We start from the raw sequence: 23,967 nt of genomic DNA on the forward strand, positions 1-23,967 counted from the left end.
TGCTCACTGCAACCTCCGCCTCCTGTCTGGATTCTCTGGCTTCAGCCTCCTGAGTAGCTGGGATTACAGGCGTCCGCCACCACGCCCGGCTAATTTTTGTATTTTTAGTAGAGACAGGGTTTCACCATGTTGGCCAGGCTGGCCTAGCATTCTTAACCTCAGGTGAGCCACCTGCCTCGGCCTCCCAAAGTGCTAGGATTACAGGCATGAACCGCCGCTCCTGGCCTGCCATTGTCTTTTTAAAACTGAAACAGAAACAGAGAGCTCCTGGCAGATAGGACCAGGAGCCACAGTGAAGGAGGTGGCCTGTGATTAGGTTTTTATAAATGGGCAGGTATTAATCAGGGGAAATGGAGTAAAGGACACGACAGACATACATTGGAAAAAGTAAGGCCTGGGGCCCCTAAAAACTTGCTCGAGAGTAAAGGTAAATGCTATGTGTCCACACTACTGTGGTAAAGCCGACGGTCCATACCATGAGCCCATTTCGCAGCAGGGAAATTCGGGTGGTGGGCTTGGGTCGGTCGTTCTGGTAACTCCCCAGTAGAGGGCGCCATAAGCATGTGCGTCCTCAGTCTGACTGGGCTGTGGAGGCGGTGCGTCCTCCTGGCCCGGGGGCGGGGCCGTCGCGCTCACGTGACCTTTGCTGATGGCGGCGGCGGTGGCGGCGGCGGTGCTGGTGGCGCTCGGCGGCCGGAGCCGGATCCTGTAGCCGGGTGTGGGCCCGCGTCGGTCCTTCCCTCCTTCGGCCCTCTCTCTTGTCTTCCGGAGTGTGGCTGGCGGAGCCGGGATGGCGGAACGAGGCCTGGAGCCGTCGCCGGCCGCGGTGGCGGCGCTGCCGCCTGAAGTGCGGGCGCAGCTGGCGGAGCTGGAGCTGGAGCTCTCGGAGGGTAGGAGCCGGGCGGGGGAGAGGGCGCCCGGGGCCCTGCGGATAGCTGCGACTCGGGAGACAGGTCCCCGCCGCGCGCCCTGGCGGCCGTGCGGCGAGGGGGACGAGGGTGCAGAGAACCTGGCCTGGCACTCCACGACCATCTTCCCTCCTCTCCCACCCGACTAAGTGGTTTCCTGTGGCTTTCATTGTTTTCCTATGAAGGGGACTAAGTAAGGGCTTGTGGGAGAGGTCCTCCCGGGCCCACACTGCTTCTGCGCTTCCTGTCCCCCAAAACCCGAGACAAAGCTGCGCCCTCCCGCTTCTGCCCAGGCGTCTGGGCCAGGTGGGGTGAGGGGGAGGGCTGCGAGGAGGGTGGCTGACAGCTTTCTCCTTTCCTCTCCGCTTTTCGTGGAGGGCTCCACGCCTTGTTCCAGCCCCTTTCCCCCTTTCAAAAAGAGAAAGACACATGGGAAATCCGCAGCAGTGTTTCTTCTCTTTCCTTTAACAATGCGCGATGCCTCCTCAGTGACAGGAGTGAGACAGAAGCGGGTGAGCCATTGAGGGTCCTAGGGAGATGAGAAGCAGTGGCATTAACCCAGAGAGCCACTCGGTGCTGCTTTTAGACCACCTTTGTCATAAGAGGTTTTTTTTTTCCTGGTGCCTGTTATTTGGGCTGAATTTTCCGCATGTGGTCACCTTTTGGAGTCTTTGAAGAGGGAGAGAGAGGAGGCTACCGGTTACTTGCAGATCCTGGCCGGCATTCTTTCTTTTGACAATGGATTGGGACAGGGAGGGTTCGATTTTTCAGAATTTAAAAAAATGGAATAAATCAAGCCACTGTTATTAGAGAACTCCTTGTACAACAATGAGCGAAACACAGTGCTCCGTTGTGGGCATGTGATCAGGCTTGTTGGGCAGTTGTGATCAGTTCTCTGTAAAGTTCCTGTTTTTATCACTAGCTGCCCCTGAGACAAAAGCAGCATTTTCTCCAAGCTTGATACCAGTACTTTGGTTGTGTCTCCAGAGTTGCATATTCTTGAGTTCCTTGTGGAAGGCCCTCTTCACTAGCATTTTTCAAGTGGATCAAAAACTCTTGATTGGAAAAGAAGAATGTGATCAACTCCCAGGATCTTATTAAACATTACTTATTGTTTACTTATTAAGGCATTATGGTTCCCTCCCCTCCAAGAATCCTTTACAGTGAAAAACCAAAAGTAGAGTTGAATGTTATAAATCCTGTTGGGCATTGAAGGAAATAATTATTTTTAATAACCCTTTTAATAACCTAATGTATAGGGAAGTGCTGTTTTTACCTGTACTTAACTATCAACATGTTATTTTTCAATTAATTCAATTTTCAAGTTATTCTTTGGCCAGCCCCGGGAATCACTGGCATTAGATTAATTTGTTTCTGTAAAGTGTTTAAGGAGATAGGAATCCTTTGGGTTTGTCTGCCCAGTTATACCTGTTTGAAATATTCACCAGGTGAATCCATTTGCCATAGACTTGAATGGCTGAGGCTTAGTTTGTTTAAATGTAAATTTCTTTAAGTTCCCCCCCCCCCCCGCTTCGAAAATTGAGGGACTTACCATCATTTCTGTCTCTCAAGATAACTCATTCTTCTCCTAAAGCGTTGACATTAAATCTGTGTTGACTTGCATTAAAATCTGACTTTTAAAACTGCTATTTGAAAGTAACAAATCAGCTAGCTTTGATTAGTCAGAAAGAGGTTTGCCTGGATGCTTGCGTCAGAGGGAGATTAAAAATAGGAGTTGATTGCTTTCACACGGAGAGGGAAATCCTGGAAGCTCCTTATTCTGGGTATATCTCTTTCCAGCTAATTGTTGTTTACATCTCTGGGTGTTTCTAGACATCTCTAGAATGTCTAGAAATATTCTGAGGAACTATTTCTAGGACCTACACTGATTAGCTCACCTCTCTCTCCTTCAGAAAGGTGTGAAACTTCTTCAAATTGTGAATGCCAAGGCTTAAACATTTTAAGGACAAGTGCGTGGTTTGCTTTCCAATGAAGGATTATTTTGGTTGGCATCTGACTTGGTTTGAATTTGTTTCTTATAGATTTATACTACACTTCTCGTATTTCATCTATTTTAGCAATGGATGACTCTGGAAAAAAATACAGTTGAAAAACTTGGGCCTGCAGTGTCAGCATATTGGTCATCTTTCTTGCTTAAAGTACAGGGGACGGTTGGCTGGAGTAGATAGACATTAGGAATTCAAGTGAAGTTAAAATAATCCAATAGTCCCAATATCTGTGTAGTATGGTGTTATTTGTGATGTCTGTAGCATATTTAGAGCTAAGTTTTGTTTGGTTTGCATTTTCTCTACAGTTACTCTGCTCTAACATAAGTACTTTGCTTTTTTTGTTTTAGATGCTTTTCTTTTGTTTGCTTACTTGTTTTTTTTTTTTGAGATGGAGTCTCACACTGTTGTCCGAGCTCAGCTTACTGCAACCTCCGCCTCCCAGGCTCAAGCAGTTCTCCTGCCTCAGCCTCCCCAGTAGCAGGGATTACAGGCGAGCGCCACTACTGCCGGGCTAATTTTTTTGTATTTTAGTAGAGATGGGGTTTCACCATGTTTACCAGGCTTCATCTTAAACTCCTGACCTCAAATGATCCACCCGCCTCAGCCTCCCAAAGTGTTGGGATTACAGGCGTGAGCCACCGCTAAAAATGCTTTTAACTGTGTGTTTATCATGCCTTGCTGACATTGGTGCACTCATTTCTCTATTTTTTTTTTTTTTTTTTTTTTTTTAGGTTCAGGCTGTCATTGGTCCTAATCATAGCAATAATCTGAGCTGTTTGCTGTTAGAGAATTTTCTTTGTGCTTGCCTGTATTTTCAGCTGCAGGCTTTGGTAATAGATCAGCCAACTCTGTGCTGAAATGCAGGTTTGTGCCTGCTTTGGGCTCTGCCGCAGAGCGTGTTGCAGAGCCCTGTGATGTGTCTGGTGCTTCAGGCAGGTCACCAGGCATCTTCCTGGTTAAAACCTGCTTCTACCACAAAAAGAACAGGCTGAAACTGCCTGGAAATTGTTTAAAAATTGAATTTTCATATAAGGGTGAGCTTTTCTATAGATGAGTTGAATAGGTGGAAGGTTTCTGCAAGTATTTCTGTGACTGAAATTTTTAATGATTCACATATTTTATTATTATATCTTGACAGTAAGCTCTGTTGTTTGGACTTATGTATATGGTCTAGTCAAGTGTATGCACATAAAATAGCACTAATGGGGAGAATTAATTTGCTTAAATCTGTCTAATAATACATTATATTTGTGTAGTGATCTTTTTGTATATTGTCATTTGAGCTTCACTAAACGTCAATAGATAGAATAGGTATTGTTACCACCCACCCCCACTTTCTTTTTTTTTTGGCTTAACAGAAAGGAAAACTTGTACTTGGAAAGACTGTTTTGTCTAAAGCTGCATATCTAATAAGTATCATTATCCTAAGCGGTCATGTGATGATGATAGTGGAATGATTTAAATATCTGTGCTGTCATTGCACAACTTGTTAACTAATTTTTACTCTAAGGAAATGCTACCAAACAGTTCTTTTTTTTTTTTTTTTGAGATAGAGTTTTGCTCTTGTTGCCCAGGCTGGAGTGAAATGGAGTGATCTCAGCTCACTGCAACCTCTGCCTCCGGGGTTCAGGTGATTCTCCTGCCTCAGCCTTTCTGAATAGCTGACTTTACAGGCATGCGCCACCATGCCCGGCTAATTTTGTATTTTTAGTAGAGATGGGTTTTCTCCATGTTGGTCAGGCTGGTCTCGAACTCCCGACCTCAGATGATCCACCCGCCTTGGCCTCCTGAAGTGCTGGGATTACAGGCGTGAGGCACTGTGCCTGGCCCTGAACCGTTCTATACCACAGTGTTGATTCTCTCTCTCTGAAATCTCTTTCAAATCCATCACTTACGCATTCAGTTCAGCAGATGTGTATTTTGTGCCTACTGTGTGCAAGTGAGCAGGATACCATGGTAGCTTTCAAGAAGCTCTGAGTCTGGCAGGGAAATCATTGAAAAATGCCAACAAAACAGTCCATGACCATGGTGGAGTTATGTACACAGGCTGCCTTCTAAGAAAAGAGGAAGCTATCTGCTTTATCGTTGTTGTGAGAGACAGAAGAGAATTATAAATACAAGATTGGATTGTGTGGCTAGCAGAGAGGGCTGTAATTTAGCCCGTGCAGATCAGTCATAAGCGCAATGCAAAGAAGAATGTTCCCATACTTCTGTGGCATGCAGGAAGGAGCTCAAGTCTTTCAGTGTCTGAGAATAGTCCAAAGATGACAACTGGAAAGGTATTTAAGATAAAATAACACTCACAGGAAGGGATCCTCCCTTTTCTTGTTTGAACACTTCTCTGAGCACAAACAGTAAACATAGTCCCATCCTCCCTTTCTCCTGCCTGTTTGGTCATGTAGCTTTGTGGTCCTTAAAGCATGGCACAGGGTCTACCATGAAGGCAAAGGAATAAGAGAAGGCTGACTTCCTAGGAATTGCAGTGACTTTTCTTTAGGAATGGGGAAGAGGTGGGAGAGTTGAAGAGGAAAAGGAGGAGATGTTGGATAAATATTTTACAGTCTCAGAAGGGGGCAGGTAGACTTAAGCCACCATAAAACTGGTAAATCCCTCCTGCTTTACCTGTCATGGGAAACGGGGCCACTTCTCCCAAAATACATAGCTTAGTCATAGATTCATAGGCTACACCTTTATCAAAGTTCTATCTAAGCAGTTGTGACACCTGATGCTAGGAGTATTAAGGAAAGCAGGAATGTATATTTATAAATAACCAAGAATGGACATTATCTAAGCGATCTACCTCCGGAACTTGCGTGTGTGTTTTTGGTGGGCAGGAGCTCATCTTCAGAATTACTGTCAGAGCCTGTGACACATTCCTTTGAAAATCCTCATGGTGGCAGATTTCAGTTCTTTGAGGGTAGAGTTTCATTTATAGGTCACTTGGAGTCAAATAGAGAAAAGCTGGTTAACATTCTTTTACAGCCCAAACTAGTTGTGACTGAAAAAATTAGAGTGATTATAAACTGATTTTAGTTGTGATTGTCAAAAAATCAGAATGATTGTAAACTGGTTTTGAGGGCAGTTCCAGAAGAGAAGTTACAGACAAATTCACTGGAAGAATGATTCACCTTATTGAAAAGAGTGGCTTGTTTGGATATCCTTGTTCTGGTGTGTATTTTGAAAAATTAATCTTGTTTGACAGCCCACAGCATTGAGCTTGATTTTTGAATAAGATAAATCATTAACATGTCATGCTTAGCTCAGCCCTTGATTGCAACTTTCTGTCCTAGCCTGTGTAAGACTTAGCACTTTAAGGTTGAAAGTTCATGTGACTGGCTAAAAAGGGCCTTCATACTATATTTGTATTCTAATTACTAGAGTTCTCCATGGTTCTCTCTCATGTGACTAATTCAGGGGTATTCTTTGAAATGCTCCTTCTTGCTTGTATGCAGTTTCTCATAAATCTTTAAGGATTCAGCTAAAGTACCACCTTTTTCTTTTTTTTTTTTTTGAGACAGTTTCACATTTGTTGCCCAGGCTGGAATGTAATGGTGCAATCTCAGCTCACCGCAACCTCTGCCTCCTGGGTTCAAGCAGTTCTCCTGCCTCAGCCTCCCGAGTAGCTGGGACTACAGGCATGTACCACCACTTCTGGCTAATTTTGTATTTTTAGTAGAGGCGGGGTTTCTCTATGTTGGTCAGGCTGGTCTCGAACTCCCGACCTCAGGTGATCTGCCCACCTCGGCCTCCCAAAGTGCTGGGATTATAGGCATGAGCCACCGCACCTGGCTTTTTTTCTTTTTTTTGAGATGGAATTTTTCCCTGTCGCCTGTGCTGGAGTACAATGGTGCAATCTCGGCTCACTGCAACCTCTGCCTCCTGGGTTCAAGCAATTCTCCAGCCTCAGCCTCCCGAGTAGCTGGGATTATAGGTGCCCTCCACCATGCCCGGCTAATTTTTTGTGTCTTTAGTAGAGATGGGGTTTCACCAGTTGTCCAGGCTGGTCTCGAACCCTTGACCTTGTGATCTGCCTGCCTTGGCCTCCCAAAGTGCTGGGATTACAGGTGTGAGCCACCACACCAGGCTCAAGTACCACCTTTTTGTAAACCTATCCCTGACCAGTGTGATTTCTCCTTTTTTTTTTTTTTTTTTTTTTTTGAGACAGGATCTCAACTCTGTCGCTCAGACTGCAGTGGCGCAATCTCGGCTCACCACAACCCCCACCTTCCAGGCTCAAGCGATTCTCCTGCCTCAGCTTCCCCAGTAGCTGGGACTACAGGCAAATGCTACTACCGTCTGGCTAATTTTTATATTTTTAGTAGAGATGGGGTTTCACTATATTGGCCAGGCTGGTCTTGAACTCCTGACCTCAAATGATCCATCTGCCTCGATCTCCCAAAGTGCTGGGATTACAGGCATGAGCCATGGCACCGGGCCAATCATATATTTTCGAAGTATTTAAATTGCTTTTCATTTTATCTCTTAAAAAAATTTTTTTTAGAGATGAGGCTGGGTGCAGTGGCTCATGCCTGTAATCCCAGCACTTTGGGAGGCCGAGGAGGGCAGATCACGAGGTCAAGAGATCAAGACCATCCTGGCCAACATGGTGAAATCTCGTCTCTACTAAAATTACAAAAATTAGCTCAGCATGGTAGTTTGTGCCTGTAGTTCCAGCTACTTGGGAAGCTGAGAGCTCCTTTTGCCTTGGTTCCCCCAAAGTGCTGAGATTATAGGTGTGAGCCACCGAGTCTGGCCTTAGCTCAATGTAAGCTCTTTTTTTGTTTTTTTTTTTCTTTTTTTTTGAGACAGAGTCTTGCTCTGTGCCCCAGGCTGGAGTGCAAGGCATGATCTCTGCTCACTGCAACCTCCACCTCCTGGTTTCAAGTGATTCTCCTGCCTCAGCCTCCTGAGTAGCTGGGATTACAGGCTCTTGCCACCACGCCTGGCTAATTTTTGTATTTTTGGTAGAGACAAGGTTTTGCCATGTTGGCCAGGTTGGTCTCAAACTCCTGACCTCAGGTGATCCTCCCGCATCGGCCTCCCAAAGTCCCAGGATTACAGGCTTGAGCCACCACCGCACCAGGCCTCAATGTAAGCTCTTATAGAGAGGTCCTTCGTGTCTGAAATTTATTTTAAATAACTTGCAACTATTTATTTCTTATGTTGTTTTAGGAATATTATAAATTTTTGGTCATTTCAATTTGAATTGAAAAATAAAGTCTCTGTCTTGGGGACTTGATCTTGGCGTAAGGTATTGTTGTGTAATCATTTGAGAAGCACATATTTTGACATCTGGTGGGCCTGGGTTGAAGTTCTGGCTGTATCATTTATTAGCTCTGTGACCTTGGACAAACTGTCTAACCTCCCAGGTATGAGTTTTCAACACTTAAAAAAGGAATGACGGTGGGGTGCAGTGGCTCCCTCCTGTAATCCCAGCACTATGGGAGGCTGAGCCGGGTGGATTGCCTGAGCTCAGGAGTTCAAGACCAGCCTGGGCAACATGGTAAAACTCCGTCTCTACTAAAATACAAAAAAATTAGCTGGGCGTGGTGGCGTGCGCCTATAGTCCCAGCTGCTCGGGAGGCTTGAATTGCTTGAACCTGGGAGGCGGAGCTTGCAGTGAGCTGGGATCGCACCATTGCACTCCAGCCTGGGCGACAGAGTGAGACACCGTCTCAACAACAACAACAAAAAGGAATGACACCCTCCTTAGAGATGTAAGGAGGTTTAAAGTAAGAAATAGAAAAGCTGAGTGTAGTGTGGCATGCAGTGAGTGCTCAGCACATGTAATCTTTATTGCTGCTGATAGTGAATGGATGCATGGAGACTTGGCAGTTTTTAATATCTTGTGTTACTTAGTATAATAAGGTTATATATGAAGTGATGAATGGAATCAATTTGTGATACATTTTTTAAAAGTAAGGCTTCACTCCATCATCAGTTGTTCCTGTTGGCACCTATACCCTTAGTCCGGCCGCTGTTGGGTCACTGCGAGCAGTTGATTAGAGCAGAAGACTTGCTGGTCTGTTTCATACAGACATCTCACATATGTACATTTCTGAACCTACAGGTTCAGGCAAGTGCCTGTGACATGTAAACTTGGTTTCTGAGACTTAGCATCTACAAGCTATGAAAAGGGACATATGGATGTTTAGAATCTTCAGAAACTATGGTTTTTACTCTTCCGTTTCTTATCCCCCACTTGTCCTCAGTGAACACATCCTTTTAGTTCCTCTTTTAAAAGTTTTCTGGCTGGGTGCGGTGGCTCACGCCTGCAATCCTATTACTTTGGGAGGCTGAGGTGGGTGGATCACCTGAGGTCAGGAGTTCGGGACCAGCCTGGCCAACATGGCGAAACCCCGTCTGTACTAAAAATACAAAAACTAGCCGGGCATGGTGGCAGGTGCATGTAATCCCAGCTACTCTGGAGGCTGAGGCAGGAGAATTGCTTGAACCCGGGAGGTGGAGGTTGCAGTGAGCTGAGATCACGCCTCTGCACTCCAGCCTGGGAGACAGAGTGAGACTCAGTCTCAAAAAAAAAAAAAAAAAAGTTTTCTTGATCTTCTTTTCCTTAGAGTTTATTTACCACCAGCCTTCGTGAGTCCTCTCAGACTTAATTGGTCTGATTATAGTCTCTTTTTAGCTCTAGACTGATCTTTCATCTTTTAAAAATACTACTTTTATTTAAAGCCATTGCTAAATCTAAGGCTTTGTCACTCGGTTGTCTTTTTTTTTTTCTTTTTCTTTCTTTTTTTTTGAAATGGAGTTTCACTCTTGTTTCCCAGGCTGGAGTGCAATGGCACGATCTCAGCTCACCATAACCTCTGCCTCCTGGGTTCAAGCAATTCTCCTGCCTCAGCCTCCCGAGTAGCTGGGATTGCAGGCATGCACCACCACGCGCCCCGCTAATTTTGTATTTTTGGTAAAGACGAGGTTTCCCTATGTTGGTCAGCCTGGTCACAAACTCCCAACCTCAGGTGATCCGCCCACCTCTGCTTCCCAAAGTGCTGGGATTACAGGTGTGAGTCACCGTGCCCAGCCTTTTTTTTTCCTTTTCTTAATGACAGTCTTGCTCTGTCATTGAGGCTAGAGTCCAGTGGTGACATTGTAGCTCACTGCAGCCTCTAATTCCTGGGCTCAAGTGATCCTCCTGATTCTGACTACAGGTGTGCGCCACGATGCCTGGCTAATTTTTTCTTTTCTTTTCTTTTCTTTTCTTTCTTTCTCTTTTTCTTTCTTTTTTTTTTTTTTTTGAGACAGAGTTGCCCAGGCTGGAGTGCAGTGGTGCCATCTTGGCTCAAAAACACCCTCCTCCCAGGTTGAAGTGATTCTCGTGCCTCAGCCTCCCAAGTAGCTGGGATTACAAGCATGCGCCACCACACCCCGCTAATTTTTGTATTTTTAGTAGACACAGGGTTTTGCCATATTGGCCAATGCCTGGCTAATATTTTATTTGACTTTTTTGGTAGAGATGGGGGTCTCCCTATGTTGCCCAGGCCGATCTTGATCTTCTGGTCTCAAGAAATCCTCCTGCCTCAGCCTCCTAAAGCACTGGGATTACAGACATGAGCAATTGTGTTGGGCCTCAATTATCTTTGAATTCTAAGTTTCCTAAAAGTGGAGATGGTTTCCTATATTCTTTACCCTTAGGGTCTAAGTTAGTACTTTTGTACACGTCAAATGGTCCATCTCTTTTTGTTGATTGTTTATATCACAGAGGATTGAGAGTTTTTCATATCTTTGTGTTTATAGTGCATAAGATACTTTCTGGTGTGGATGCTCTTTTATGAGTAAGACAGGTTCTGAGAGGCCATTTCTTTGGAAATTCCGTAGTGTCACAGCTGTCTGAATCTTTGGATACATGGGTTGGATTCGTTGGACCTGAAAACTCTGAAATTACATGCAGGATTTTTTTTTTTTTTTTTTTGGTTGAGACAGGATCTTGTTCTGTCACCAAGGCTGGAGTGCAGTGGTGTGAACATGGCTCACTGCAGCCTTGAACTCCTGGGATCAAGTGATCCTTCCACCCCAGCCTCCCAAGTAGCTGGGGCCACAGGTATGCGCCACCATGCCCAGCTAATTTTTTTATCTTTTGTAGAGATGGACTCTTGCCATGTTGCCCAGGCTGGTCTTAAACTCTGTGCTCAAGCAGTCCTCCCACCTTGGCCTCCCAAAGTGGTGGGATTACAGGCATGAGCCACGACACCTGGCTGTATGCAGGATTTTGAGTGTGAGTACTTATGTGTCTTTTTTGGGATCTAGGTCTACACCTTTCATCAGTTTCTTAAAGAGAGCTATGAAGCAAAGTTAACCAAGACTATGCATTATCACCTTTCATTCTCACTAGTTTATGAGGAAGACCAGAGTCCCTCAGCTTCCCTCCCCAACACTTGGCAGACTCATCTGTATCAGTTCCACCTGTATCCCCTTTCTTTTCTCAGAGGAAGAATTGTCCTCTTCCTCTTCTAAGGTCTGTCCCTCCATGTTCTCACTCTCATCCCTTCTCTTTTGAGATCTTGGGATCTCAGTTTATTGATTGATCTATTCATTTACAGTCTCTCTTTGTTTCTTTCATCTTCAGCCTCTCATTTAACACTTTGCCCTTGACTCCTTGCTTTCAGCCTATATATTTGTTCCAGCTTCTCCCATCTTTATTTTATGTTTTTGAAACAGGGTCTCACTCTGTTGCCCAGGCTGTAGTGTAGTGGGGTGCTCACTGCAGCCTTAACTTTCTGGGCTCAAGTGATCCTCTCACCTCAACCTCTCAGGTAGCTGGGACTACAGGTACATTCCACCATGCCCGGCTAATTTTTAAATTTTTTTGTAGCAACAAGGTCTTGCTTTGTTGCACAGGCTGGTCTTAAACTCCTTGGGCTCAAATAATCTTCCCACCTCAGCCTCCCAGAATGTTGGGATTACAGGCATGAACCACCATGCCCAGCCTCCCAGCTTTAAAAAAACACACACACAAAACTTTGCCACAGTCTTGCATGAGAATATGCTTGCTTTCATGTGCTGGCACTCTCCCTCTCTCAAGCCTAAAAGGTATGGCCTGTATTTCCTTCCTCTTATTTCTTACCTTTGCTCACTGCTCAGTCCATTTCCCCTGCCTTATTAAGTCTGTGAAACAGCTGTCTCCAAGGCTACCACTGACTCCCAATTTCAGACTGCAGAGAACCTGCTGGATATGGCATCTCTCTCTGCGGCATTGTACACTGTGGACTTTTGTTTTTTTTGAGATGGAATCTCACCCTGTTGCCCAGGCTGGAGTCCAGTGGTGGAATCTCTGCTCACCGCAACCCCTGCCTCCCAGGTTAAAACAATTCTCCTGCCTCAGCCTCCCAAGTAGCTGGGATTATAGGCACCTGCCACCACGCCCAGCTAATTTTTGTATTTTGGTAGAGATGGGGTTTCACCATGTTGGCCAGGCTGGTCTCAAACTCCTGACCTCGTGATCCGCCCGCCTCGGCCTCCAGAATGCTGGGATTGCAGGTGTGAACCACTGCGCCTGGCCCTATGCTGTGGACCAGTATCTTCATAAACTCTTCCCTTCCTAACCTTTGTGTCGTAGTTTCCTTCTGGCTTCCTAACCTTCCTCGTGCTCTCTCGGGTTTCTTCTTCTCTTTCTTTCCCCTGATGAGGGTATTCCTCAGATTTGTGTCTGTTCTTCACCTCACTTTACATACACAGATGAGTAATCTCATCTGTGCTCAGGACTTCAGCTGTCATGGCTGTGCACATGGTTCCCTAGTCTGTATCTGTAGCCCTGACTTTCGTCTACTCTAGACATTCCATTGGTTCCCCCCATGCTAACATGGTGAGTCTAAAACCACTCGGTTTCAACTTCTTCCTCCACCCCTGCTCCCACCTCCCTGCTTCACAGATATCTGTATTTCAGAATGTCCACTTACTATCTCCATCCATTTCTGCTGCTATGACAACATACCTTAGACTTGGTAAATTATAAATGATAGAAATTTATTGCTCACAGTTTGGAAGCTAGGAAGTCAAAGATCAAGAAGTCAGAAGATTTATTGTCTGATGAGAGCCTGCTGTCTGCTTCAAAGATGGCACCTTCTTGTTGCATCCTCACATGGTGGGAGGGGCAAACAGGCTCCCTCAAGCTTGTTTTATAAGGGCACTGGGCCGGGCGCGGTGGCTCAAGCCTGTAATCCCAGCACTTTGGGAGGCCGAGACGGCCGGATCACGAGGTCAGGAGATCGAGACCATCCTGGCTAACACGGTGAAACTCCGTCTCTACTAAAAAATACGAAAAACTAGCCGGGCGAGGTGGCGGGCGCCTGTAGTCCCAGCTACTCGGGAGGCTGAGGCAGGAGAATGGCGTAAACCCAGGAGGCAGAGCTTGCAGTGAGCTGAGATCTGGCCACTGCACTCCAGCCCGGACAACAGAGCGAGACTCCGTCTCAAAAAAAAAAAAAAAAAAAATAAGGGCACTAAGCCTGTTCATGAGCACTCCTCTTTCATGACCTAATCACCTCCTAGAGGGACCATCTCTCTCTGTCTTTCTGTGTTTCTATATTTCTCTCTCTTTCTCTCTCTGTCTTTCTGTCTTTCCCTCTTTCTTTCTCTTTCCCTCTTTTCCTCTTTCTCTCTCTCTTTCTTTCTTTCTTCCTTCTTTCTTCTTTCTGACAGTCTTGCTCATCACCAAGGCTGGAGTGCAGTGGCGAGATCATAGCTCACAGTAGCCTTGGTTTCCTGGGCTTAAGCGATCCTCCCACCTCAGCCTCCCAAGTAGCTGGGATTACAGGCGTGTGCCACCAAACCTGGCTAATTTTTTATTTTTTGTAGAGATGGGGTCTTGTTACGTTTCCCAGGCTGGTCTCAAACCCCTGGCCATGAATGATACTCCCACCTTGGCCTCCCAAAGTGCAGAGATTATGACTGTGAGCCACTGTGCCTGGACCCCATCTCTTAATACTATCACATTGGGGATTAAGTTCCAACATAGGAATTTTTGGGGGACACTGACATTCAGACCATAGTAACTTATCGAAATCAAAATATGGAGAGTCATCCTTATATTCTTTCTTTATTTATTTAAATTTTTTTTTTTTTTTGAGATGGAATCTCACTCTGTCACCCATGCTGGAGTGCAGTGGTGCAATCTTGGCTCACTGCAAACTGTGCCTCCTGGGTTCACGCCATTCTCCTGCCTCGGCCTCCTGAGTAGCTGGGTCTACAGGTGCCCGCCACCATGCCCGGCTAATTTTTTGTATTTTTAGTAGAGATGGGGTTTCACTTTGTTAGCCAGGATGGTCTCAATCTCCTGACCTTGTGATCTGCCCAACTTCGGCCTCCCAAAGTGCTGGGATTACAGTCGTGAGCCACTGCACCCGGCTGAGTCATTCTTATATTCTAAAAAAATTTTGTTTTGGCTGGACGCAGAGTCTCGCTCTGTCACCCAGGCTGGAGTACAGTGGCATGATCTTGGCTCACTGCAAGCTCCACCTCCTGGATTCACACCATTCTCCTGCCTCAGCCTCCCCAGTAGCTGGGACTGCAGGCACCTGCCAGCATGCCAGGCTAATTTTTTGGAATTTTTTTGGTAGAGATAGGGTTTCACCAGGTTAGCCAGGATGGTCTCGATCTCCTGACCTTGTGATCCACCCACCTTGGCCTCCCAAAGTGCTGGGATTATAGGCGTGAGCCACTGCACCTGGCCAAAAAGAGTTTTTCAATTGAAATTTTTTTTTTTTTTTTTTAAATAGAGATGGGGTTTTGCAGTGTTTCCCAGGCTAGTCTCACTCCTGGGCTAAGGTGATTCACTTGTCTTGACCTCCCAAAGTGCGGAGATTACAAGTGTGAGCCACCTTGCCCAGTGATCCATATTCTAATGAATCACAGAGTCTTGTTGTTTCTACTTCCTGTTCTCCATGCCATTCCAGTGTTAGTTCAGGCACTTATTTCTTGCTTAGACTAATGAGGTAGTCTCCTAACTCGTCTGCCTGTCTCAGTCTCTTCTCCTTCAGTATGTCCTTCTCTACCCTGTCATTGATTGATCATTCTGAAACACAAAGCTAATTGTGTTATTTTCCCTTTTTAAAACTTTTCCTTGGCTTCTTCCAGTCACAGGATAAACTCTAAGCATCTTTCTTTGTATATGAAGACCTGCCTGCCTTTTTAACCTCATTTCCTCCGCTGTCTATATTTGTTCTCTGCTCTCTAGCCATGCCAGATGACTTGCACTTCCCTGAATACACTGTGCTTTTTTTCACTTGTATGCTTTTGTATACATTGCCATTCTCTAAAACGTCTACTCTGGCATGTTCTTCCCCTTTTTTTTGCCCAGTTAACTTCTGTTTCAGTTTCCTGTGAGTTTCCAGTTAACTTCTGTTTCATTCCAGTTTCCTTTTCTAAGCTCTTTTAAGAAGTTAAATCTCTGTATAAGTAATCATCAGTTATTGAGAACTTATGATGTAATAGGTCCTGTGCTTAGCACTTCATATACCTTGCCTGCCTGGTAAGTAGGTGCTGAATACATAACTTCTATTATCATATTGATGATGAGGGAACTGAGGTAGCAAAAAGCACCTGAACATTGCATACAATATGTCTTCCCATCTGTGGTTACACATTTCCCCATAAGGTAGCATTCTGGATGCACCACACTCGGAAGGAGCAGTGAATTTAGGAGTCATACTGAATTGGGTTCACACCCTGTATGGTCTTGGGCAATTTTTTGTTTGTTTGTTTGTTTTTTTGAGATAGAGTCTCTCTCTTTGTTGCCCAGGCTGGAGTGCAATAGCGTGACCTCGGCTCACTGCAACCTCCGCCTCCTGGGTTCAAGCGATTCTCCTGCCTCAGCCTCCCGAGTAGCTGGGATTACAGGCACCGGCTACCATGGCCGGCTAATTTTTGTATTTTAGTGGAGATGGGCTTTCACCATGTTGGCCAGGCTGACCTCAAGTGATCGCCCACCTCGGCCTCCCAAAGTACTGGAATTACAGGCGTCAGCCACTGCACCCGGCCCTTGGGAAAGTCTTTGAAATGTGTTTCTAATCTTAACAACTCCTAGAGATAGGTATGCAATTTCTGTACAGTGTGCTGGGATTGGAAACCAAGTCTTTTTGGTTCTAAGCCCTGTAGTGTTTCCACACAGCCGTTTTGTTCTCCATCTCCCTGAATCTTGTTTCAAGTAGTTTCAGCAGAATTCTCTTCGATCTAAACTGTTTATGTCTCATTTTCCTTAGGATACAACTTCTGTCTTTTTTTGTTTGTTTTTTGAGACAGGGTCTTGGTCTGTCCCCCAAGCTGGAGTGCAGTGGCATGATCTTAGCTCAGTGCAGCCTCAAACTCCTATATACAAGCGATCCTCCAACTAACTGGGATTACAGGTCCCTGTCACCATCCCTGGCTAATTTTTTATTTTTTGCAGAGATGGGGGTCTCACTTTGTTGCTCAGGCTGGTCTTGAACTCCTGGGCTCAAGCAGTCCTCCTTCCTTGGCTGCCCAAAATTCTGGGATTACAGGCCTGAACCACTGCACCTGGCCACAGCTTCTGCCTTTATTCTTTTGGTGGTAGGGCTCCCTTGGGAGAAGAATGGGAATATTCTATCTTATTCTCAGAGAAAAAGGTATGGGGTGTAATTTGTTATTTCTCACTGTGCTTTGCAGGAACCAGAGGGGTTAACACTCTGTAGATTATATTTGGAGGGTTTCCTTCAGACCAATGTAACTACTGGCAAAATGTGACTTTTATTTCTTCTTCTTATTTCTTAAAATTTTTGTAGAGATGGTGTCTCACTGTATTGCCCAGGCTCATCTTGGACTCCTGGGCTCAAGCGATCCTTCCACCTTGGCCTCCCAAAGTGTTGGGATTACAAGCATAAGCCACTATGCCGGGCCTCTTTTATTTCTTAAAATAATGAAAAATATGAAGATCATCTACAAAGTGAAAGATAATTTTATATACTTGTCTTTTGTTGTGAAGTTACTTTTTCTTCCTTGGATTGAGATGGAGATGATGAGAAGCTGAAAGGGGAAACCCAGGATGATAATATTTTGGATGCTGCATGGGACAGCCCTAAATGAAAATCCACAGGTCTAGCCTAGTATCTTGGAAAGGTCTGTGTTGTGAACAGGTCTCGGGCTTCTGGGCTATTGATACAGTTATACTTACATTGTGGTGCAGAAAGAGTTTTTAGTCTTTTTTCCCCCAGTATATTTAATGTTTAATGTAAAAATCAGCGTATAAATGAATGTAGATGTTTCTGTGAATGACATGTACTTTGTTTTTTTTTTTGGATTTTTTTTTTTTTTTTTTTTTGGTGAAAGAATAGTGCTCTAATACCCTTTATTTTTGGAGGACTGTTACATCTGCAGGATTTTTTTTTTCTTTTTCTTTCTAAGGATGTAAGATCATATTGTCGTAAGTTAATCATAGGCCAGAACTGTGGCTTTTAATTCAGTTCAGGCATGAATAAATTTTATAGTGCTGACCAGTCTTGTCAATGAATCTCTTTTTTTTTTTTTTGAGACGAAGTCTTGCTTGTTACCCAGGCTGGAGTGCAGTGACACAATCTTGGCTCACTGCAACCTCCGCCTCCTAGGTTCAAGCCATTGTCCTGCCTTAGCCTCCCCAGTAGCTGAGATTACAGGTGCACACCACCATGCTCAGCTAATTTTTGTATTTTTAGTGGAGACGGGGTTTCACCATGTTGGTCAAGCTTGTCTCGAACTCGTTACTTCGTAATCCACACACCTCAGCCTCCCAAAGTGCTGGGACTACAGGCATGAGCCACCGCACCCAACCTAAATCTCCTTTTTTTTTTTTTTTTTTGAGACGGAGTCTCGCTCTGTCACCCAGGCTGGAGTGCAGTGGCCGGATCTCTGCTCACTGCAAGCTCCGCCTCCCGGGTTTACGCCATTCTCCTGGCTCAGCCTCCTGAGTAGCTGGGACTACAGGCGCTCGCCACCTCGCCCGGCTAGTTTTTTGTACTTTTTAGTAGAGACGGGGTTTCACCGTGTTAGCCAGGATGGTCTCGATCTCCTGACCTTGTGATCCGCCCGTCTCGGCCTCCCAAAGTGCTAGGATTACAGGCTTGAGCCACCGCGCCCGGCCTAAATCTCCTTTTAAAAAAATCAACCCAGCAAGGAATTGTTAGGTAGAAGCTTCTGATAGTTCTTGTTTAGTAAATCTGTGACAAAGGCAAAGAAACTGTCTTAAAATTTTAAAGAGTCATTCTTGATTTATTTGACTTCCTCTCTGGTTTGGAGAAACTTTCATTTTTAAGTTGAACGTGTAGAAAAAGCAGTGGTATGAGTTTTCCTTCCATAGTTCTTTGCTTGTTTTTCTTCAAGAAGACCAAGAGAAGTACTAGAAAATGAACATCCTGTTAAAAAAACAACTTCTCCATTTGTCGGTTTTCTGAGCTCTGATTTCTAATGTTACCCCTATATCATAGCTATTTTTAAAATTATCTTAAAGTTAGGAAATTATCATTTGCATAAATATTCTCATCTCCCCTAAGTAAGCTGCTTGAGGACAGCACACAGTGTCCTTTAGTGAAAATGCTTTTTGGTTCAGCTAGTGAACGAGGGGATTCTGCCATCAGCCTCCCTATCTACCTTTTTTCTTGCTAGTATCTGACACTCTTCATATGGGTTTCCTCGCTCTTTCTTGACAAGCTCATTCCTGTCTCTGCATTTGTAGCGAGTATTTTCCCTGTCAGGACTGCTTTTTCTACTATTAAAATCCAACCCTTGTTTCAAGGCCTGGCTGATGTTCCTCTCATCATGAAACCTGCTGACTGCTTTAGTACATATTAATCTCTTCTATTTTTAGACTATTGTTATATTCAGCAACAGTTTTTTTTGTTTTCTGAGACAGAGTCTCGCTGTGTTGCCCAGGCTGGAGTGCAGCGGCATGATGTTGGGTCACTGCAACCTCCGTCTCCCAGGTTCAAGTGATTCTTGTGCCTCAGCCTTCTGAGTAGCTGAGATTACAGGCGTGTGCCCCCACACCCTGCTAATTTTTGTATTTTTAGTAGAGACGGGATTTCTCCATGTTAGCTAGGTTGGTCTTGAACTCCTGACCTCAAGTGATCTGCCCCCCTTGGTGAGCCACCACGCCCAGCCCCCAGACATTTAAAATTTAATTTAATTTATTTTATTTTTTAAAAATGGAGTCTTGCTCTGTCACCCAGACTGGAGTGCAGTGAGTGGCACAGTCTTGGTTCACTGCAACCTCCACGTCCTGGGTTCAAGCGATTCTCCTGCCTCAGCCTCCCAAGTAGCTGGGATTATGGGTATGTGCCACCACACCCGGCTAACTTTTGTATTTTTGGTAGAGATAGGGTTTTACCATATTGATCAGGCTGGTCTCGAACTCCTGACCTCAAGTGATCCGCACGCCTTGGCCTCCCGAAGTGCTGGAATTACAGGTGTGAGCCACCGCACCCGGCCACAATTTTTAAAAATGGAAAGAAAGATTAATAAAAACAAGTAAGGTAATTATTATCTGGTTATTCCAGTTCAGGGTCTGGGAAGGCAGGAACCTATCCCAGCAGCTCAGGGTACAAGGCAGGAAGCAGCCCTGGAAAGGACTTTCCATTGCAGGGTGCACACATACATACACACACTCACTTAGACTGGGGCAATTAAATGTGCCAGTTCACCTAATGGACACATCTTTGGGGTGTGGGGGAAACTGGAGTGTCTGGAGAAAACCTACACAGACATGGGGAGAAAATGCAAATGCCACACGGATAGTGGCCCTGGCTGGGAGTTGATTTTTTTTTTTTCCCTCAGCCTCTTTATAACGTAACATTGAGTAAAATAATGTTACTTGAGGTCCTGCTTATATATACATAGTATATATTGAGAATGACAAGGAATGTGTAATATAAATGCTAAGTAAGGATCCTTGAACTAGAAGAGACATATTGCAAGAGAAAAACTAGTCGTCTGAACGAAACATTCCCAGTGATTTCAGCAGAACTCAGATGTTGCACAGGGTAATGTGGGGGATAGGTGGGAAGTAAAAGCATTATTTGATGTCACTGGGATATTGGCAGGGGAAGAATGGGAGTTAACTGCATTGGTGAGGAGAAAAATATTTTATTTATAAAAGTGTTAAAAATTATAAATTACTTCCTAGAATATATTTGGGAAAAAGAGAAAAATTATACAATACTTAAATATTGCAAGAAAAGCATAGGAGCTGTCCTTTGAAGAAAATTGTAAAACTTGAAAGATATAAAAGCAGCATCCGAAAAATCGAAATATATACAGTTGTTCCTCTCTCCATGGGGGACTGGTTCCAGGACTCCCCTCAGTTACCAAAATCCAAGAGTGCTCAAGTCTGCTAAAAAATGCCTTGGTATTTGCATGTAACGTAAGCACATCCTCCTGTATACTTTAAATCATCTCTACATTACTTATATACTTGTATAGTACCTAATACAGTGAAAATACTATGTCAATAGGTGTTACGCTGTATAATTTAGAGAGTGATGACAGGAAAAAAAATCTGTACATGTTCAGTACAGACGCCTTTGTTTCTTCCAACTATTTTCAGTCCGAGATTGGTTTAATCCATGGATGTGCAACCCAAAGATATGGAAGGACCAGCTGTACCGTGTTCCTGAATGAGAAGACTGTTATATATAAATTTAATGGGAGTCCAATTACAGTTCCAATGGAAGATTCTTTAGGGAATGGAGAACTAGATAAAATGATCTTAGTGTTCACGTGGAAGAATAAATAGAATAGCCAAGAAAATTTAGAAACAGAATAGTGAGGGTGATACTTGCCTTACCACATATTAGAACAGATTCTAAAATTACTGTATTCAAAGCAGTGTGGTATTAGCTTTAAAATAGGACGAATGAACAGAATACTATGCCCAAATTCTTATATATATTGCCCAAATTCTTATATATGTAGGAAAAACTATTATGTGTGAAAACATACAGCTCAGTTCAGTTGTCTTCCCAATTTCCTCAAATTAGAAAAGATTTTAAATTCCATTTACTAGGACTCCATAGGACATCAGAATATTGAACTTGTTGATATTCTGTTTATCCTGCTAAGAGTAGTACACTGGAGCCAGAAAGAAAAGCCCCTTCCTGCAATGTCTTTCCAGTGCCCTCTATAGACAGGCAAAGCTTAACATCATGGCACTTGTCAAAGGAAAAATATTTAAAGGGCCTATCTCGGTTTTCACAGAGCAGTGAGGGTATATTTGGAGCTGAAAGGCCATAAAGTGGTAACACATCCTTGATTCCTCTCTTTCCTTCAGTCCACCTCTCTGTATCAAGTCCATCAGTGAGCCTTTTTGGTACTACCTTGAGAATATATTTTAAATCTACTTCTTTCCATCCCAAGTCACTGCTAATCATGCCTATGTCATCATATCTCTTGCTTCTTTAGCTCCTTACCTGGTGGTGTCCCAGCTTTCTTCTCTAACCCATTTTCTACATAGAAGCTTTTTAAACTGCAAATTAGGTCATATTACTTCCCTGCTTTATAGCTCTTACATGAATTCAGTTTGTCTTTAAAATATAATTCAAATACCTTTCCATGGCCTACAAGACCTACACTGCCCTGACCCCTTACCTTTTCCCCTCACCCACTGTGCTTCAGCCACATTGGCTGACTTCTTTCTCTTTTCCTTCCTCCCTTCTCTCCTTCCCTATTCTTCCCTCTCCTCTCCTCCTGTCTCCCTGCCTCCCTCCATCCTTCCCATTCTCCCTTCCCTCTTCCTTTTCTTATTTATCTGGTGTTTATTGAGTGCCTACTATGTGCCACATAGGTGCAGGTGATACAGCAGTGATTAACATGACAAACACCCTTTCCATTAGGGGGCTTACATCTGTAGCTGTAGACAAAGAATAACAAGTAATATTTATGGCTTATTAGATGGTAAAGATTATTATTATTATTTTTGAGACAGGGTCTCACTCTGTCACCCAAGTTGGAGTGTAGTGGTGCGATCATGGCTTAACTGCAGCTTCCTTTTCCTGGGCTCAAGAGATGCTCCCACTCAGCCTCCTGAGTAGCTAGGACTCCAGGTCTGTGCCACCATGCCCGCCTAATTTTTATTTTTTGTAAATACAGGATCTTGCCATGTTTCCCAGGCTAGCCTCAAACTCTTGGGCTCGAGCAATCCTCTTGCCTTGGTGCCCTGCAAAGTGTTGGGATCACAGGTGTGAGCCTGGCCATTTGGTAAAAATTTCAATGGAGAAAAAGCATCAAGAGGGACAGAGAAGGCTGCGCATGGTGGGTCACACCTGTAATCCCTGCATTTCGGGAGGCCGAGGTGGGCAGATCATGAGGTCAGGAGATCGAGACCATCCTGGCCAAGACAGTGAAACCCCGTCTCTACTTTTTAGTACAAAAAAGGCAGGCATAGTGGCAAGCACCTGTAATCCCAGCTACTCGGGAGGCTGAGGCAGGAGAATGGCGTGAACTTGGGAGGCGGAGCTTGCAGTGAGCCGAGATTGGGCCACTGCACTCCAGCCTGTGCGACAGAGCGAGACTCCATCTCAAAAATAAGAGGGACAGAGAATACTGGTAGAGTGTTAGTGGGCACAATTTAAAAGAGGGAGGTCATCATGAGATGGTACTTTGAACAAAATAGGCATTTCTTTTCTTCCTTGAACTCACCATACATGTTGCTGCCTCTAGGTTCCTTTTATTTTTTATTTTTTTTGAGACAGGGTTTCACTCTCACACAGGCTGGAGTGCAGTGGTGTACACAGAGCTCACTGTAGCCTTGACCTCCCAGGCTCAAGAGATCCTCCCACCTCAACCTCTCTAGTAGCTGAGACTGTAGGTTTGCACTGTCACACCTTGCTAATTTTTTTATATTTTGTAGCTACAGGATCTCACTCTGTTGCCCAGACTTGTCTTGAACTCCTAGGCTCAAGCCATCCTCCCACCTTGGCCTCCCAAAGTGCTGGGGTTGCAGGCACTTTCCTGGCCACCTCTATGTCTTACTCCTTGCTTTTCTTCCACCTGGAATGTTCTGCTCCAACTTTGTCTCAGTTCAAAGTTAACCTCCATAGAGAACCTCCAAGGTTAAATTAGCAGCCCCTCCTATCGTTCTTCATCTCACCACTCTCTTTTACCTTCTTTTTTTCCTGTTTAAAATTTTCTAATTAATACCAACATTTGAAATGATCTTGTTCATATATTTATTAATATGATTGCATTCTTCCCCAGTAAAATGTTTGTTTTCTGAGTGCAGAGACTTCACTGTCTTGTTCCCTCCTGTGTCTCTAGTGCCTAGAATAGAAGACTCAATAGACACTTGTTCAGTGAACAAATGGACTTTGCAGGGAGGAGATTCCAGTGGAATTCTTTAGATGGTGGCAGCTTTAAAGAAGTGTACACTTTAAAGTCTACACTTTAAAGAAGTATAGGCTCTGTCCCCAGGGTCTCTGCCAGGAAGGACAGGGGACCCGTGTGGAAGCTGGTGAGAGCTGCAGCTCAGGGGCCTATGTGTTTCCTGGCATTTGGTTAGTTTTTAATGTTTGCTTGTTTGTTTTTCGCTTATTTTCCTCACTATATGCCCTCTGATTTTTGCACTTGACTTTTACAGTTGGGTGATATGTGACAACTTTCCATTTCTTCAGTCTGCCACATTACTTTGCTTATCCCATTCATTTGGTATTTATTATGCAAATACTTTCAGAATACACAGCTCCAAGCCTGGGACAGTGCTTGGGTGAGAGCTGGAGCCATGCCACCGAGTGCCTTTGCTCCCTGAACAGGAGGCAGACACTTCTCATTTTTTTGTGTACTTTGCGCATGCATTAATTCCCTTTTTCCTCTTTTTTTTTTTTTGAGACGGAATTTTACTCTTGCCCAGGCTGGAGTGCAATGGCACGATCTTGGCTCACTGTAACCTCCGCCTCCTGGGTTCAAGAGATTCTCCTGCCTCAGCTTCACGAGTAGATGGGATTATAGGTGCTCACCACCACGCTGGCTACTTCTTGTATTTTTAGTAGAGACAGGATTTCACCATGTTGACCAGGTTGGTTCCGAACTCCTGGCCTCAGGTGATCCAACTGCCTTGGCTCCCC

At 44.5% G+C, this 23,967-nt stretch overlaps 1 protein-coding gene across 5 annotated transcripts in view; it reads left to right on the forward strand.

The window, feature by feature from the left end:
• The first annotated feature begins 634 nt into the window (after nucleotides 1–634).
• The window catches only part of DIP2B (disco interacting protein 2 homolog B), a 248,395-nt gene continuing 225,062 nt past the window's right edge, over nucleotides 635–23,967 (forward strand). For all 5 annotated transcript variants that reach the window (XM_021922328.2, XM_021922329.2, XM_021922331.2 and 2 more), the window contains exon 1: nucleotides 635–890. In XM_021922328.2, the coding sequence (XP_021778020.1) occupies nucleotides 791–890 (100 nt within the window). In that variant the 5' untranslated portion in view covers nucleotides 635–790. The remainder of the gene's footprint in view (nucleotides 891–23,967) is intronic.

Source organism: Papio anubis, chromosome 9 (assembly GCF_008728515.1).
Source record: "Papio anubis isolate 15944 chromosome 9, Panubis1.0, whole genome shotgun sequence".
NCBI lineage: Eukaryota > Metazoa > Chordata > Mammalia > Primates > Cercopithecidae > Papio > Papio anubis.